Source organism: Rhopalosiphum maidis, chromosome 3 (assembly GCF_003676215.2).
Source record: "Rhopalosiphum maidis isolate BTI-1 chromosome 3, ASM367621v3, whole genome shotgun sequence".
Classification (NCBI taxonomy): Eukaryota; Metazoa; Arthropoda; class Insecta; order Hemiptera; family Aphididae; genus Rhopalosiphum; species Rhopalosiphum maidis.
The window spans coordinates 62,053,337-62,073,005 of record NC_040879.1 but is presented as its reverse complement, the minus strand read 5'-3'; the positions used below and the strand labels follow the sequence as shown (position 1 = coordinate 62,073,005).

At 27.0% G+C, this 19,669-nt stretch overlaps 2 protein-coding genes across 2 annotated transcripts; both read right to left on the bottom strand.

Annotated features, from left to right (window-relative positions):
• Nucleotides 1-2,510: 2,510 nt before the first annotated feature.
• On the bottom strand, nucleotides 2,511-3,461 carry LOC113557675 (piggyBac transposable element-derived protein 4-like). The gene has a single exon (XM_026963235.1). The coding sequence runs from the start codon at nucleotides 3,459-3,461 to the stop codon at nucleotides 2,511-2,513; it is 951 nt and encodes a 316-aa protein (XP_026819036.1).
• A 1,902-nt stretch (nucleotides 3,462-5,363) lies between these two features.
• LOC113557676 (52 kDa repressor of the inhibitor of the protein kinase-like) lies at nucleotides 5,364-8,474 on the bottom strand. The gene is made up of 5 exons (XM_026963237.1): nucleotides 8,405-8,474; nucleotides 8,156-8,242; nucleotides 7,615-8,016; nucleotides 6,368-7,419; nucleotides 5,364-5,438 (listed from the first exon to the last, which is right to left on the bottom strand). The coding sequence occupies exons 1-5, from the start codon at nucleotides 8,472-8,474 to the stop codon at nucleotides 5,364-5,366; spliced, it is 1,686 nt and encodes a 561-aa protein (XP_026819038.1).
• Nucleotides 8,475-19,669: the final 11,195 nt, after the last annotated feature.

Here is a 19,669-nt window from a genome sequence, read left to right as displayed (position 1 = left end):
TATTGGTACTTTATATTTCTTATTTGGTATTTGATCAGGTATAATTGAATCTTCTCTAAGTAACTTATGTTAACTAAAATTAGTTAAATTTTTTTTGTTTACAATTGAATACCAGGTGTGATTCTCGCTAACTCGTCTATTAATATTATTCTTCATGATAGTATCTAGTAGGTAGTTCATTTTCACTATGTTTATTTATAGGAATTTTATTTGCTATTATTGCTAGTTAAATTCAATGAATCTATTTTTACTGGATTTTCAATAAATATTTTTATTATTCTAATATTTTTTTTTTCCTTAACAAGTTAAAATTAATCCTAAACCCCCTCCTAGCTGCTCTAACATCCCTAATAAACAAAATCCTATTCCTCGTCATTCTCTCTACTTAAATAAATGAACACACACATTACATATCTTCTAATTATCCATACCATAAATAGTATATATTATGTAAAAATAAATTCTTGATTGTATTAAAAGAATTTGTAATAACATGTAATATGTTGACACATTTAAAATATAAATATATAATGAATGAAAAAAAAAAGATGATGTCATCGATCGGATCAATAATTTCTATGTTTAATTTACAATACTTAAATTAGAATTTTATTTTTTAAATACCTTTATTTTTAAATTAAATTCAAGTAACTATTGAATATTGTTATATTCATAATTTACCACCTTTAAAACATTCATATTTAGAATTACCTTTAATTATTGATTTCTAATATGGAAGAATTAATATACAATAAACTTAAATTCATTTCTAAAGAATGATCTTTTTTAGAAATTATAAATTGATTAAAACTAAGACTCCAAAAAAGAAATTCACCACTAATAGAACAATTATTTTTATTTCATGATCATACAATTTTTATTATAATTTTAAATTAACATTTAACAATTAATTATATGATACAAATACCTTGAAAATCAAATAATTTAATTTATTTGAAACACAACTCCTCTCATTATTCTTATTTTTAATGCTATACCTTCACTTCATCTTCCTTGTTTAATATATTTGTTAAATTTGCATATATTAAAGAATAAAAATGTTTTAAGAAAAAAATTTTATCCTTTAAATAATTTTATAAAAAAATTAATAATCAAAAGTTATAATAAAATTAATTATTAAAACTAATAATAATTAATTATAATTCATCATAGTCTTTCAACTATACACAGTATTTACTGTATTTGTACAACATACCTATGTTTGACAAACATTTCACCAGCCCCATTTTTTTATTTTTTTTTCCGTCATACATTAATGCGCCAGAAGTGTGAATTTGTACGATGAACACATGTGTTCAAAATACCTCAAAATTATATTGAGTAAAATTAGGTAGTTTAAATCTTTTGCTGCCAGGAAAAATGCTCCATTTGTACCTAGGCTAATGCGATCCTGTATCCTAAATAATAATATCATTGACTAAATATTTTGCTTAATACTATGTGACCGTGAGCAGTGTGCACTCCAAATTTACTATGCCTATGTGTCATATGATTACACCTATCTTGTGGTTGGTTTGCATTATAAACGTTCGGCGCGTGATATACACGATTTCCTGAAGTACAGGTTGCATGTCGAACTCCCATTAAAGTTGATTCACACTGTACGGAACGTCACAGACCGGCAACGTCACGTAAAAATCTTCATCCGTTCACATTACAACGTCAACATCCAGAAACGCCACGGAAATATTACCGACGCGGCGTGAAACACTCGCTCACTGCTCCGAGTTTTGACTACTGCATATCTGATCTCACTTTAGATTAAAATTAAATGTGAGTATGTGATCGGAGAACCAAGTGATCTAATTATGTGAAACCGCTGATCCCAATGTCCCCAGTACTACTAGCGCGCCACGAGGACAAGCGTATACCTACTATTTTTATAACCCGTAACTGGTACAGTGAAAAATAAAAACGTTAATGGTACAGTGCGGTGTGACATACCTCTACATTTAATAATAATATTTGGACCTTTTTAGATTAAGTTCTTAAATAATTTTATTCGTATTAATAATTGTTATAATATAAACAATCATTCTAAATTTTTTTTTTTCAAAAAAATTATTATTTCTTAGATTTTCAATGAATGAATTGTGAATAAAAAAAAAATCCTAATACAATTATTTCTGAATCCTTTATTTTGTTCTAGAATTTTTCAATATCAGTTTTTAAGGTTAAAACCTGCATATAATAGGAGAAGACATACTATAGAACAAGATTTAAAAAAAAAATAACGTAAAAAATCATTTTTTAGGTAAAAATAACTTAAGACAAAACTCCAATTAAAATGTTTTATTTTAATAAATAAACAAAATGTTAAACCTTTGAAAACAAAAATAAATATAAGAAACTTCAAATATAATAGTAAACATAAATAACAGAATATAATGTATAATAATATAACTAATATAATAGTAGTTAAAAATAAAAATAACCATTTCTTGGTAACAATTTAGATGTTAAAAAACGAGAACATGGAATTAATTTGTTTAGCATCCCATACATTTTGAACAAACTGTTTTACAGCATTGTAGACATATGGGGTCTCCACAAAGGTAGCATTGGAATGTCGTTTTCCTTTTTAGTTTAGGTGGACATATGCGGCAAGTTTTTTGTTTTTTCAATTTACCTTCATATAATGGCGTGTCTTTTAGATTTTTTCTCATTCCTAGAACTCTTCCTATACTAAATCTTATGTCTCGCAAAATGCAACTATTTTCGTATCTTCGTTCTAATTCAGGCTTCACTAGCTCAAACGCAAGTTTTTTCATAAAATCAGATCTTGATAATATAGGGTTATTTTTAAATGAATTGTGTAAGACAAATGAGTTTACACTAGAGATATCTAAAAGACGATAAAATATTGCCAATGGCCATCGGCGAGTACGACGACCGGTACAGTACACCGAACATTTTTCATCTAATGAATCCACACCTCCCTTAGTTCTATTGTAATATGAAATAATTTCTGGCTTTTGTACATCTTCATCAAATTCTTTTAGATGGTGCATAGAAGATATTAATATAATTGCTTTACTAGGTTTAGTCACGTGCGACATAAGTGTTAAATCTTTAGTAAACCCGTATGTCGTTGTACCTACGATACTTTTTTTTTTTGGTAGAAATTCTGGTGGTATTTCTCTCTTATTTTTCCTTAGAGTGCCAACATACGTTAACACCCTTTTTTTTAAATGTTCGACTAGTTCAATGGAACTAAACCAATTATCTGCTGTGATATTTCGATTTGTCCCTTCTATTAGTTTCGACAATCTCAAAACTGCCTGAGTAGGTTTTGGAAACTTTCTTTCCACCGGGTCTAGTGTAATTCCATCAGTGTTTTGACCAGCATAAATATATGCATTATGTAAATAATGAGTTCGGGAATCGGTTAGGCACATTAATTTTATCCCGTATTTTGCAGGTTTATTTGGCATGTACATGTAAAATATTTATCATACAAAAAAAAACATAAAAATATATTTGATTACAAAAATGTTACGCCAATAGTACAGTGCGGTGTGAGATACCGCTGAACATTTTATATCGACAATAACAAGGTATGATAGTGAACATAACCTTAAAAACCCATATTTTCATATATATTTTACCTCCATACAGAGGTATACGTAACCTCCATGTAATATTATCAGTATTATAATTGATATGAAGGACAAAAAAAATGCAGCGGTATATAACACCGCACTATACCAGTTACGGGTTAATAATAATAATATAATTAACTGTGTTTATCTCACACAAATAATTGTAAAGATATCTTTAATCGTGATTAAAACGCAAATGAGTATATGAGGTTTCTCGTCTGAAAAATAGTCACCTAGCTTAAGTCACCCAACTTACACACGTTTACGTTACAAAAACAATAAATGCCAGTAATACGAGTAATACGACTCCGTCGCAGCGCGTAAAGCAATTATTAGTTGCTACATTAATTCGCTGTGTCAGTTTATTATAAATTTAGTTCATCGTCATTTTCCAGACACTTAGTTGATTTTTCTGAAGCTTGAATGAGGTGAAGGACTTGTATCAGATTGTGTTAAGCTTATACAGGTGTGTATTTCATATTATTCTTTAATTAATTATTGTGTATGCAGTAATAAAATCAATCATTATTTAAAACTATATTATTATTCAATAAAACCAATTATATCATTATTAGAAACGCTATACTCGAGTTATTGGATTATCAGCTAAAAAATAAAATACATTTATATAAACTCCTTTGTCGTTAGAAACTCCAGTTATAATTTTAAATTGCTAAGTACCATTAATAGGTAGGTAAGTTAAAACAACACTTTATTAAGATTTTTAGTATTAAATATAATTTAATTACAACTAATATTTTATATGGTTATAATTAAAGCAACTGAATATTGCATATTGCATCAGAGTGACCTAAAAGTTTTATTTAAATTGTGTTTTTAAGTTTGATTAACTGATTAAGTTAATCATGAATAAATTTCTTCCATTCATCTAAGAATGAATAGTTTTGTATCAAATTTTGATTTTGATAATATAATTATAATATATTTGTTTAATTTTTAATATTCATTCCAATGGCTTACTATATAAAGTATCCAGAGCCGGATTAAGGGGGGGGGCTAAGAGGGCTATAGCCCAGGGCCCCTAAAAAAAAGAAGGCCCCAAAAAAATTATAAAATTATAATTTTTGTACAATTTTAAAAAGAAATTATAACAATTTATATTGTTAGATACATTCATATAATTAATTTAAAATTGCCTGCAATAGTAATATTCGAATTACATTATACACAATATACTTCATTATTTCATAGTGTATTATTTTATAGCTCCAGATATGAGGGTTTTTCGCATAAAAATAAACCTTGAATTACAATCATTTATCGTTAATCATAATCGTATCATTTAAAGATGATATCTAATAATTATATCATATATTTTATGATTAATTTTATTATCTTTTAAGTTTCTATTATACATGTTATACCAATATACCGTAATTGTATTTACCTACTCAGTAACAGTTAGTCGTTCATGTTCGTAAGTAACGTCCCGTCAATCTGTACACCGTGTTATACGTTTATTTTAAAAGTAAATGTTAATTTTAAAATAATTTAATAAAATAAAATGTCCTCAAGAAAGTATCTTTCTGGTGCAGAGAAACGAAAATTAAAACAACAAAAAGATGACGAAGTAAAGAATCATCCAACTATTTTTAAATTTTTCAAACCACAAAACGATACAAAAAGTAATGAAACAATTAATTCTTCTTTTAACACGTTGGCTACCAGACCTATTTTCAAAAAACTAATCGTGTGTACCATGAGAGTCACTGGTGTCTCTCACATGGACTTTGTTAGTGTACCAATAGAAATTTCAAATAACTTTCTCTGTGTACCGAGTCCATATCTTTGAAACTAAAAATCCTACAAAAAAATGTTCGATATAAATAATTTTCTAAATAACAGTTAGATCACGATTATCCATTTTTTTTCATGAGAAGCACCGGTGATACTCATGGTACCTATAGAATATAATCAAGGGCGCCCATAGGTAAATTCTCAAGGGGGGGACAAAATCTTAATTTATCAATACATTTATAAATAGGAATAGGAATAGGAGATAGGAAGAGGTCTACTGCTAATTATTATGCTATTACATTATATTATGTAAATCAAACTGGAAGATTATGAAATGATAATTATTTAACCAATTAACCATAAAAGTAATTAATCGAATTTTTATTTAATTAAAAACATAAATTGGACACTGAAAACAATTAATTATATTTATTAAAATATTAATTTACAAATAAAAATTGTAAATTTGTTTTTTTAATACCAAATATGTTTATTACTTCTTCTATATATTCATTCTTTTTATCATTAATTTTTTCCCTGTGTACACTTATCATACATAACCCGTCAAGTCTATCTTCACTCATTGTAGATCTCGTCCATGTTTTTACTCTTCGTAACGTACTAAATGATCGTTCTACAGTGCATGTTGTAGGTGGTAATGTAATATAGATCATTATACATTTCTTGACGACAGGAAAAAATTCACACTCCACCAATAATTTTTTATAATCTTCCATTGTATCATTTATAAATGATTGTGATTTTAATTGCCAATAATCATACCAAATTAAACCATTAACTTTTATATTAGGTATTTTAAAATGATTTTCAATATCTTGAAGTATGTTCAAATATTCATTTTTTCGTAGTTTAATCATTTCATTTGGAAGCAACCAACATAATTTAAATGGAGTCTCATTGTTTTCATTAAATCTATTATTTAACGAACTAATAATAGAGTCTAAATATGGTATATATATGGATACTCTGTAATAATCTTTGATAGAATCATTTGATGAACAATTATGATTTGATCGTTGACTCTGATGATTTGTTCTTCGAGGTATTTTAAGTACAAAATCTAAGCTATTTGCTGCTTCAGTGATTTCCTCAAAAATTGTATTAAAATACTCTATGCTGTTTTCTCTATGTTTATTCAATATGCCAAGAAGTTCTGTTTTAACAAATTTATGAACAGAATGAAGATTAACACTTGTACCTTGTAATTTGGTCACAACTGGTTCTAGAACAGAAGAGTAATAAGCAATTACTTTTAAACTAATCAAAAAAGTACTATTTGATGTGGCTGATGAAAGTTGGAACGCACGATTTCTTGTAACAGTATTTGCTTCTGAACTAATAGATAACTTTTCAAGAACATTTTTAATTTCAATAAAATTGTTATCAAATAACCGTATACATTTGTACTTTTCTGACCAACGTGTCTCACAAAATAATGGAATATTTGGAATAAGTTTTCTTCTCAAAATACTTTCTCTAAAAAACTTAATTATTTCCTTTACAGTACCAATAGTATTTCTGATTTCAGGAATTGAATTTTGATCGTTAACTACTAAATTGAGTTTATGTGAAGCACAATGAAAATAACAAGCAGTTGGATATATTTTTCGGATAATTGCCTGTACACCATTTTCTTTGCCACTCATGGTTGAACAACCATCAAATCCTAAGCCAACAAATTTTAACATATTTAAACCATATTTTTCTGTCGATTCTAATATACTTCTTGATACACCTTCTGCATTTAAAATATGTATTTCACTAAATCCAATAAATTCCTCATGCACTACATAATTAATATCAATATATCTTACACCAATAGATAATTGTTCTTTTCCTGCAATATCTGCTGTTTCATCAGCCAGTAAAGAAAATGCAACTGAATTATTGACTTGGGATACAATATCATTACGAATTACTTGACCACAAATTTGAATAATTTCATTTTGAATTCTATGTGATATATATTTGGATTTCCCAGAGGCCGTGTCAAAATGGTTCGATAAAATATTATCACCTGAATCAACTCGAAATTTTAATAAATCAACAAAATTACCTCTATCAGCAGTGTTTCCTCTAAGGGCAATGTCATGTTGTCCACAAAACAATATTGATTTTATAATTGGTCTTAATTTTTTTCTATTATTTTCAACTTCTTTGTGTACTGCAGCATTAATTTGCTCAATAACATTTATTTTTTTTGAATTCATACTGTCTAAAAACAATTTTGCTGTAACTTTTGAATCATTATGCCACTGTGTTTTTTCATGTTTTTTTGACTCTTCAATTATCTGATAAAATTTTGTGAATGGTGTAATAATAAAAGAACCTTGTTTACCTCTGTGTACATTAGCTTTGAACAAAACACAAAATTTACAAAAAACCCCTTTATGTTTAGGTGAATAAATCATCCAATCATACATTTCTAAGTACTTCAAATTAAATGCACGTTTAGAATTTGATGCCATGTCATTTTTAAAATTATAATTTATAGTTGGTTTGTATGGATTAGTTAGTAGACTGTACTTTTTATCTTCTGGTATTGGATGAATATTAATAAAATCTCCAACATCTGACGAATTATATATTATAATGTTAGTATCGTTACTTACACCTGAAAAGTAATTGAATTTACATAATTATATAGAAAAATTGAAAAAATAAAATATTTAATTATAATAAATATTTAATCCTACATATATGATATGTTCTAATAAAAATGTTTAAATGAATAAAATAAATCCTATACTTACAAGGTGTTGATACTACTTCAGATATGTCTGGATCAATCATGGTACTGACACATGTATTACTATTAGTAGATGTGACTTGTGCATTACCTATATAAATATATTAATTTATATAATAAATGTAGCTTTGTTATTTTTTTATTTATAATTATTTAAATCATTGTATTTATATGTTTATTTGCATGGATTAAAAAAAAAAATCTAATAGGTAAGTAATTAAATATTAAAACATTAAAACATTTGTATACTCACACGGAGTTAACACATCGACTACAGAAATGGTTGGGTTATTACAATTTTTCTCTACAATTTTGTTGTCCATTTTTGCAGTTTTTGTTTTAAAATAATCTAAAATTTTCGATTTTTTACAGTTTTTTTCATCATCTTAAAAAATAGAACAGTAATGAGATAAAATTAAACCAGATATCATATACCATTTGGTATTCAATTATAGTTTCCAATTATTTAGTATTGATTAATAAATAATAAATGATATTAAATCTATGCTACTAATTACTATTAAAATACGTTATCTGTCTAGATCCATCTAATATCTAATATATCTTACATATTATTATAATAACTAATAAGGATTACTTTTGAAAACTTACTTTCATACATGGGTGAAGAACTTGTTTCTGGCTCTGGGTTTTGACGTTTCGGAGTAAATACATACTTTTTTAATTTATTAATAGTACTCATTATTTTATTATTAAATATATTTAAGTAATATAACACTTGACACAACAAAAGTGTAACGACTGAAATACTGAATAGTTTTCACTTTTCTATTTTTTACTATAAAATGTAAGGGTCGGGCCACACTACAGTATTATAAGTAAATTCATGAAGCGGTACACGACGACGGCGACGAACAGTGAAACCAGTACGTATAGCGCGTCTAAATTTAAACATGAATGTTTATTTCGCGAGCAGTAAAACCGTCCGAACTCATGACAAAATATATATTATAATAATATCTAATGAACATTGTTTATTTATTGTTGTTATTTATAGCTGATAACTTGATTTGCCACAGTAAATAAACCTATTTTCCATAAACAATTAATTATAGATTTTCATATATTTTAATATTTAATTAATTTTTTTCTAAATAAATAGATTCTGACCACAGTAAACAATTTTCCAATATTTTCTACATTTTCCAGGGGGGGGGACATGTCCCTCCCTTGCCCCCCCCCATATGGGCGCCCTTGAATATAATTAAGTGTATTATGCGTTGAGTATCACTGGTGACTCTCGATTTCTTTTTTTATTTATTAGTGATAATTTGCCAGTATCTAGTCAATAATAATTAAGTTTTGTAAGCAATTCATAGATAATAAATATTACCTACATAACAACATAGGTCATTTTAATGCTATGGTTAGGTACATGATAATATAATATGTTATTTCCCTCCAATTCTTATCACTATATTTATATTAATTATTATTGCAAATCGCAATAAAAATTATAGTTTTTAAACGACTAAAATTTAGTCATTTAATAAGCATAATGGACTCTGATGGTATTCTTTCTGCTCTGGATGACTCTGATTTTGAAGACTCAGGTAGTGAGTACAATCCGAGTGACGTTTTATACGAATCAGATTCTGATGACAGTATTAGTGTAGAACCAGATAATGAAAATACCCAAAATTTAGCTCAACAGGAAAATAGTATCATATCTGATGAATGGTTTAATGTTACAGGTAAAATAGTATTGAGTTAAGTAGTAAAGTAGTCAGTTTCTGAACAGCCTATGACATGATTGTAAAAATGTAATTGGTTTTTAGGAGATTTTCGAAAAAATATTATTTTTACTGGAGACAGTGGTATCAAATGTAACATTGACCAAGAATCTAAACCTATTGATATTTTTAACCTATTTTTGAATGATGAAGTATTGAATTTGATTGTAACTGAGACAAACAGGCAAGCTAAAAGGTACAAAAGACAATGGACAGACACAGACAGTTTAGAAATTAAAAAATTTTTAAGTATTGTAATGTACACAGGTATGGTTGGTTATCCTAAGATATCTGACTACTGGAGTCAACATACTTTTTACATAAATAGTTATGTACCAAAAATTATGGCTCGTAATCGTTTTCAGTCATTGCTTAGATTTTTTCATATTTCTAATAATGATTATAATCCAGGGGATAGGTTAGGAAAAATTCAACTTTAGTTGATTTATTAAATAATTCATTTAAACAAAGCAAAGTCCCAGCAGAAAATGTAGTCATTGATGAAACATTAGTACCATTTAGAGGTCGCATTGTATTCAGGCAATATATTCCAAATAAAGCAGCAAGGTATGGAATTAAATTATATAAATTATGTGACAATATTGGTTATACATATAACTTAAGTGTGTACAGTGGTAAAGATACTAACAGATCTAACAGTAACATTTCTTTTGCTGATAAAGTTGTTCTGTCATTAATGGAAAATTATTTAAATGAAGGAAGAACTTTAATAGTAGATAATTTTTACACAGGTCTTCATATTGCTCACATTTTATTAGACAATAATACTCATATAGTAGGTACCCTTAGGAAAAATGTTAAGTTTTGTCCTAAGGATGTTTTAAATGCAAAACTGAGAGTAGGTGAAATAAAAGGAAAAGAAAATGAAAAAGGTGTTGTTGTCAGTATATGGAAGGATAAAAGAGACGTTAGATTTTTGTCAACAAGACATGGAATTGAAATGTTAAATACTGGGAAAAAAAATAGAAAAGGTGAAGAAATTAAAAAACCAGAAGCAGTTATATTTTATAATAAAAACAAGCAAGGTATTGATATTTCTGATCAAATGGCAAGTTACTATACCCCATTAAGAAAAACTATAAGGTGGTACCATAAACTAGCCTTTCACTTATTGTTAGGTACAGCAGTGGTTAATTCTTTAATTTTATACAAAGAAGTAACTGGTAAGAATATTCAAATATCTGAATTCATTCAAAATATTAGTCAAGAGTTGAGTCAGCTGGGTAACATAAGTTCACCATCTTCACAAACTAAAAAACATTATTTAGTTGAAGGATCAAAAGTTAATAATGGCAATAGGAAAAAACGCCGTAGATGTGGTAAATGCTATATCAATTTGAGTAAAGTATTTGGGAGAGAAGAGGCACAAAAAAAATGTAAGCAAGTATATACTTATTGCTCTACATGTGAAGACAAACCATACCTGTGTTTAGAACATTTTCAAAAGAATCATAAATAATCTTACATTGTTAGTTATTATGTTGTTTCAATTTATTATATAGCACTAAAAGTTATAGTGTTTTCCATAATTATTTTATGTTGTTTTATTATACTTTTTATGAATTGTTAACTATACACAAAGAATAGTGTTTATTTTAATGTTATTTCAAGTTATTTAATATTTTTTTTTGTTAATTTTGTTTGTAATTTGATCATTACTTGAGAAAGAAGTGTTATTTTATTTTATTTGAATACAAAAAAAAAATTTTTTCTTTTAAATTTGTTTTCTTGATTTTGAGAGTCACTGGTGATACCCCAAGTGAATCATATAATGATAACACACTTAACAATAATTTAGTGCAAGAATTATTGAGAACAGCTGTTTGGATTTGACAGTGTGACCACGGAAAGTGGAAAATATGCGAGAGTCACAAGTAACTCACATGGTACATCGAGAATCGTGCAACGTGAGACACCCGTGACTCATATGGTGTATGAGAGAAGGTCTTTCTTATCGCGTCTGGTAGGCTAGGATAGTGCATGTGAGAGTCGCCAGTGATCTTCATGGTAGCCAACGTGTTAATAGTAATACTATAGTTAAAGATCTTGAAGTAGAAATTAATTTAAACAATTTAGACGAAATCTCATCAGAATCAATATTAATTAATAACAGTAGTGCTTCCATAAATAATCTATCTATATTGCATTCCAATAAAATAAAAATATCAAAAGATCCTGGTCTTTGGCCTGAAACAATAGATACTAATTTTAGAGAAGAATGCATAACATTAGGATCTGTGTATTTTCAAAACAGAAATAAAGAATATCCGGCTTCGAAACGTTTATTTAACACTCAAAATCGTTTTTTGTCCGATAAATTATTCGATCGAAAAATACATAATGGGGATATAATAACTAGGCATTGGTTAATATATTCTGAATCAATTGGAGCAGTTTTCTGTTTTCCATGTAAATTATTTCCATTTGATAGTAAATTGAGATTATCATTTTCAAAATAAGGTTTTCATGATTGGAAACATGCAGATGAATTATAACTTAGTCATGAGAACAGTATAGAACATAGAAATGCTGTAAGTTCGTGGTTAACTTGTCAAAATAATAAATTTCGTGTTGATAAAAGTTTACTAAATCATATGAGAACTGAAACAAATTATTGGATTGATGTTTTAAAACGAGTTGTGGCTGTTGTGAAATTTTTAAGTGAACGAAGCTTAAGTTTTAGAGGTGATAACGAAGCTTTTGGAGTTTCTAATAATGGTAATTACTTAGGGATATTAGAACTAATATCACAATTTGACCCATTTTAAAATATGGTAATCAAGGAACAGGAAATCCTTCTTATTTATCAAAAACTATTTGCGAAGAACTTATTCAACTTATGGGCAAAAAAGTCTTAAAAACAATTATTGAAGAAGTAAATATTGCCAAATATTATTCATTAATCGTAGATTCTACACCAGATTGTTCACACATTGATCAGTTATCAATTGTTTTTAGATATGTATATTTAGGCGAAGTTAAAGAACGATTTGTACATTTTATTCCAGTTAATAGTCATAAAGGAAAATCGCTTTTCGATGTCGTCAATAATTTTTTAAATGAACATAATTTAAACTTAGAAAATTGTCGTGGACAGTCATTTGATAACGCCGCAAATATGTCCGGAAAATATGAAGGATTACAAGCTCATATTAAACAAAAAAATTAATTTGCTCAATTTGTTCCTTGTGCAGGTCACTCGCTGAATTTAATTGGTGTTAGTGCTACTGAATCATGTCGAGAAGCAATACATTTTTTTTCATACCTACAAAAACTATATGTTTTTTTTCCGTCCTCTCCACGAAGGTGGACTATTTTAACAACAAATTTAAGTACAAGTGATAATCAAAAACTACTTCGTCTTAAAAGTTTAAGTCAAACTAGGTGGTGTTGTCATTATAAATCGGTAAGAGCATTATTTATAAATTATGATAATATTTTTAATTGTTTGGAAAACATAAATAATGATATTGAAGAAAAAATAGATGTAAGGAGAGAAGCAAAGTCGTTAATGAAAAAATTTCTTAAATTTGAGGCGGCTTTTATGTGTGTCTTGTGGCAAACTATTTTAGAACGTTTTAATAAAGTTAGTGAAAAATTACAGAAACCTGGGTTAGATTTAATTCGTTCTTTACAACAATTTATATTTCACGAAAGAAAAAAAATTGATGAATATGAGAATTTGGCATAAAATTTAAGTGAAAAAATTATGGACAATTATGAAGACTTTGGTAAAAGAAAACAAAAAAGAAGTGAAAATCAAACTATTTTAAGCTTGAAGTTGATACATTTTTTATTATTATAGATGAATTGATTTATGAACTTGATAGAAGACTTAATGCTTATAGTCTGTTTTACTCTCAATTTAAATTTTTGGTGAACTTTAAAACTGACATTGAACCAGATATTGAATCATTAAATAATTGTATTAAGTTTTATAATGTCGACCTTGATGATAACTTAAAAACAGAAATAAATCATTTTTATCAATACATCAAAACGATTTCCTCAGATATTGATAATTGTAGTGCTATAGCGAAACTTATCTATGAGCGAAATCTTATTGATGTTTTTCCTAATGTATATATTGCATTGAGGTTATATTTGACAATACCTTTAACAAATTGTGAGGCAGAGCGATCATTTTCAAAATTAGCTCTAATTAAAAATCGACTTAGGTCCACTCAAGTGGAAAAGAGGTTAAATGCATTAACCATAATGTCAATTGAAAATGACATATGCAAAAACCTTTCCTTTGATGATGTTTTGGACACCTTCGCAACTAGCAAATCCAGAAAAATGAATTTTACATAATCTTCTAATTGTATAGTTATTTGTAATTTTTGTATTATTACCTTTTTATATATTAATATTTTTATTAAATTATATTTTTAATAAATAAATAATTTAATATAAATTTACTTTTTAAGGGAAAATGTTTTTTGTTGTTGTTGAATTACTAAATATTAATAAGTATATGAGTATAAAAATGTATTTTTAAAATTAGGGCCCCTAAAAATATGTTAGCCCAGGACCACTCATTTTATTAAACCGGCTCTGAAAGTATCTGATTAGTTAATATAACCATGGGTGTAACAACAAGAGTGGGCAGGGGGGCCAGTGCACTTCCCTTGCACTTCAAACTAAATAATATTTCTTATACGTTATAAATATTGGGTTTTAATGATTTAACGTTGGCTATGCCACTGCCTCCCCCTGATTGAAATCCTAGCCACGCCCATGAATACAACTGTTAATTAAAACGTTAATGTATCTATCTTTATTATATACTCTATAGATTTAGTCTATAAAATATAAATCAATTATATTTTAATATCCCTTCCATTCTTTTATGACTCACTGCATAGTTTTTGAACCAATTTTATAAATAATATTAAAACTATTTAGGTATTTAAGCCAATAAATCAATGGATAATGTATATAATGAATTTTTCAGCTAAACTTAATCAAGAGCCTGAATTTTTAGTACCTAATTCAAATTTTAATAATTTTACAACATATTCAATTTATGTTTAAATTTCAGGATTTGTAATTAAAAATCCTGAAATAGCAAAAAATTTAATACCACGGCTTTCTAATGAAGAAAATTCAAAACCACAAATTCATTGTATCTATTCTAGATACACCAAAACCAGTAACTTCTTAGCAGCATACTGCTATTTATCAAAGTAATTACATTTTATTTTGGAATCAATTTATGACCACTGAAATAATAGTGGTTTAATACCATAAATGCAACAGTTAAAAATGTATAATACATTTTGGTTTCTTTAATTAAATTTAAACATATAAATGAGTTAAGTCTCGAATAATATTGACAACTCAATTTAAAGTTAAAATATTAAAACATACCTAAGAAATGATTTCAAGGGTTTTACCTTTAAGTTTTATAATAATTATATCTTAACTTATTAATTTGTTAAATATTTGTATTTTAAAATAATGCTTTTTCAATTATTTTAAGACTTATCATTGAGCATCTTATAATTAAAATATCAATATATTAAAGGAAGTTACCTACTTTAAAATGCATTGCCGTTGCTTCTTTAAACATTAAGAATATAAAAATCTTTATTAATTGTAAGGTAAACTGAATCTGTCATAATGATAGATATATTGATGAATTTTTAAATTGTTTTGTTTTTTTGTTAGTAATTTCTTCTCAACAACAGAATATGATCTCAGATTTTCATCAATGATTTCTAATTGATGGTTTAATGATAGACTAGTTGGTAATATCGTGTTTGTAGGTGGTGCTACTTATATATCATCAAATGATTGTATTGATACAAGTGGTATGACAGAAATATCTCCAACATTACTTGAGCCTAAGTACAACTATGTGTCCTTTAATGCAGCGAATTCAGCACAATTAATACCTATACTCATCATAAATTCCTAAGTAAGTAGTATTTTCTACAAAAGTATATGGGAAATATTTACATTATATAATAATCATATTTTAGACTACACTTTGTTTTTGACATTTATATATAAATTAATATATATATATTATATTTCCTGTTAAATTACAATTACACATTTAATTTTGAAAATATTGATTTAATATTTGATGGTTTAGACTTAATGAACATATTTGCGTATTTATTAGTTAACTTAATTATGATCAAATTATTACAAGTTATAAATTGTATTGTTTAGATTCCATTATTTGCTAATAAACCGGAGTTAAAAAATTATTTACCATAATATCTCAATGAATGTCCAATTCAAGATTGTTTATATTTTGTTGTGTATAGATCTGTAAAAATAACAACTACTACAAAAGAAATTATTGTCAAAATATTATGTTTATTTATTATAACATAAACAGCTAAATATAAAATTCATTTTTAGAATTTTGGTACGAACCCAGACGAATCTCATTTGCAAAAAGCAGCTCATTGTATGGTTAGAAATTTGACTTCTAATTTAGCGATGACAACCTGCAGAGAACAAGTTGTACAATTACTAACAATCGACTTGAAACAATATTTTTGAAGTGTTTTAATTGTATGCTTGGAAACAATGATTAAAACAATTTTGAAACAGGCTTGTACATCGTGTGCACACGTTAATTTAGAGTTAGCTTTTGCTTTTGTACTGAAAAAGGAGTTATTGAAATGGATAAATATTTAAAAATTGTAAGTGATATTTATATTTATTTAAAATTATTATTACTTACATTCTTTAAACTTGCAAGTATTAATAATTTAAAATGTTTATTGTTATCAATAATATAGGAATTTGAAAGACATGATATATCAAGAATGGTACTACAATACTATTGTGATCCAGTGGTAATAATTGGCCTAGCTGCATATCTACCAGATTATTACAATTATTTTTACAAATTCATAATAAAATATTGACGCATGATTTGAGGTTGTAACGCTGGTTGTAACTGATGGATGTCAAAGATGGCAGACTCTGATCTATCTACCTAGAAATACTGGTATAAATGTCTGGTTAAAAATAATACTATTGTTTAAATAAATCATTACAGGCGTTTATGAATTTTGTGTACATTTGTAATTAACTTTTTTCCCGCCTAATTGATTTCTTTAGTAAATTTAAAATTGCTTTGTTTGAATCAAATAAGAATAACCTTATAATTTCCCTTTCTACGATGAACATTGTGCACTTAGTTGTGACCAAAATATACTTATTTTAATTAATTTCCAAATTATTTACTGTATATTTCTTATGGTTGAAATGTTTGTTTGGGTTTTGAGTTATTACAATGTCTTAGGAACGACAATAACGACGTTATCACTAACATCGCATATTGTTCTGTGGTGCAAGTAAGTAATTAACTAAACTTGTTAATTATAAATCACAATTAACAATTATACAGACTATGTCAAAATTGAAAATAATGTGATCTCTACATAACAGTACCAACATAGGTTCAAATGTTCAAAATATAAATAATAACGACAATGTTATTAAATGGAACATGAAGTTTAAAAATATTAATATTAAATTTGCAGTTAACCTAGTGCTTCAGTATAGTGGATAGTTTTCGGGCGGTCGAAGGGACCAATAAAATTTCATCTATTCTGCGTCTCAACCATAGACCTTATACTAGACGAGCCTTTCATGTATCATAAGCATTACAAGCCGTGATGAGACATTACACAGCGATGCAGTAACATTTGAACATTTGATGTCAGGTTTACCACTGTACAATCTCTATTGTATAAAATAGGTCCTATACTATAGGACATAAGAACTAAATTCGTATAAAATTAAAATACCCAATTTTAAGCAAATAATATAATTGTAATAATGTTATTAAATATTGAACATAATTATATAATTATAACAGACAATATTAAATAGAATTTTAGTCTGGGGAGGTACTTCTTATAATAAAAATATAAAATATTTACCTACCTATTCATTTCTAAATAGAATTAATTTTGTAACTTTCTATTAACTGTTCAATATATTTTATTTATTAAAAATGTTCCGTTACTGATTAAAAACAAAATAAAATAAAATTTTAAATTTATTAAATCTTTATTAATTATTATATCTTACACCAGTACATGAATATTTAAATAGAATTTGCATTCTGACTATGTACCTACAACCTAAATAATATGTATATAATAGTTTAACCTTATTTATTTTTTTGTTATAGGTAGTTTACAATTGTATTTTTAGTATCTATATATTAGCTGATAACAATATTCTCTTATTATTGTTAGCAAATAAAACAAAGCATTTCAAATTATGAATAATAACAATTAAAAAGACTGATTTTTATAGGCACGTTACGCTAGCACCACAACCTAAACTATATTCTTTTAAATTGGTTCCATACCTTATTAACCGATTCGCAACCACAAATTTGGAATTCGTAACCTAAACTAAACACTAAAAAAACCGATTTCCCCAAACGGGCGCTGGCATAACTTAATTTAAAATTATAATATCAATAAAAGTTTAAGTGATTACCTAGATAATATTCTTATTTTTAAATTTACTAAAATATTAAGCTAAAATAGATTGAAACTGAACGAAAATTTGCTTTGTGCACGAGTATCTATGTAATCCTTTTAATTTTTAAAATATTTTAACTATACAAATATAATGTTTTTCAGTATTTATAGTTAGGTGTTATTTATATTTTATTTATAGTGACTCAATCGACACCAAATATAAAGCAAAGTAATATTTAGTACCTACCTACAATTTAATTTAAATTTTAAATTTTTTTAGATTACAAATTTTTATTATTTAATATAATAGGTAATTATTTAATTAGGAAAAACGCAGACTAGTTAAGGTAACCGCAATGTAGAAACATTTGAAACCTATACATTTAAAGGTTTTTCAGCGTATTTCGTTATTACGTAAGTAGTATTTCACTGTTTAAGATTTATTAAATTTGGATTCAATGGTAAGTAATTGAATAAAAAATTATGCTTTTGAGCGAAGGAGGTTGAGTGTAATAAAAATATTCAAAATTTTTATATTATAGTTTAATTATAACAAACATGTTTTATGCCTATTTTATAACATTTTATCATTTTATGTGTATTTCTCAAATACTCATCTATTTTTACATCTATTACTACATTTATATGCAGCAGTTAATGCGAATTAATTCAATACGTTCAAACGTAGTATTTAAATCAGTTTTAATTTTGATCTGAAGAATTTAAATTTTGATTGGGTTAGCTACCTGTACTTCTGTCTTCTTTTTCGAATTAATATTCTTTTTTTTTTTTTTCTTTTTTTTATTTAGAAAAAGATATTTACAATCTGTGTTTACATCACAATAAGTAAATTGGATAATTTATGTACAATATTTAACTTGAATAATTTGAAGAGGGAGGCCAACCAGTGCTGGAACCCAACGTGCGTTTATTTTAGATTAACAAATCTCTGCAATATTTTCTTTTGAGTCTGTGGGTGGGGTTTATGGGTTGGGTAGATGAGATTTGTGATATTAATGGGTTAGTATGGGAAGGTAGTTTGAAGTAGAAGGATCTGTAATGTTTGGTGGCTAGTTGGTCAACTGACTCAATTTTTAGGTCAGAGTGTAGAGAAGAGTTGGAAACAAACCAAGGAGCAGACGTTATTATACGGAGGGTAATGGACTGGAATGCTTGTATTGTGCGAATTTGGGACGGCTTAGCACAGCCCCAAATTTGGATTGCATATGCCCATATTGGACGCAAGAGAGATTTGTACATTATAAGTTTGGT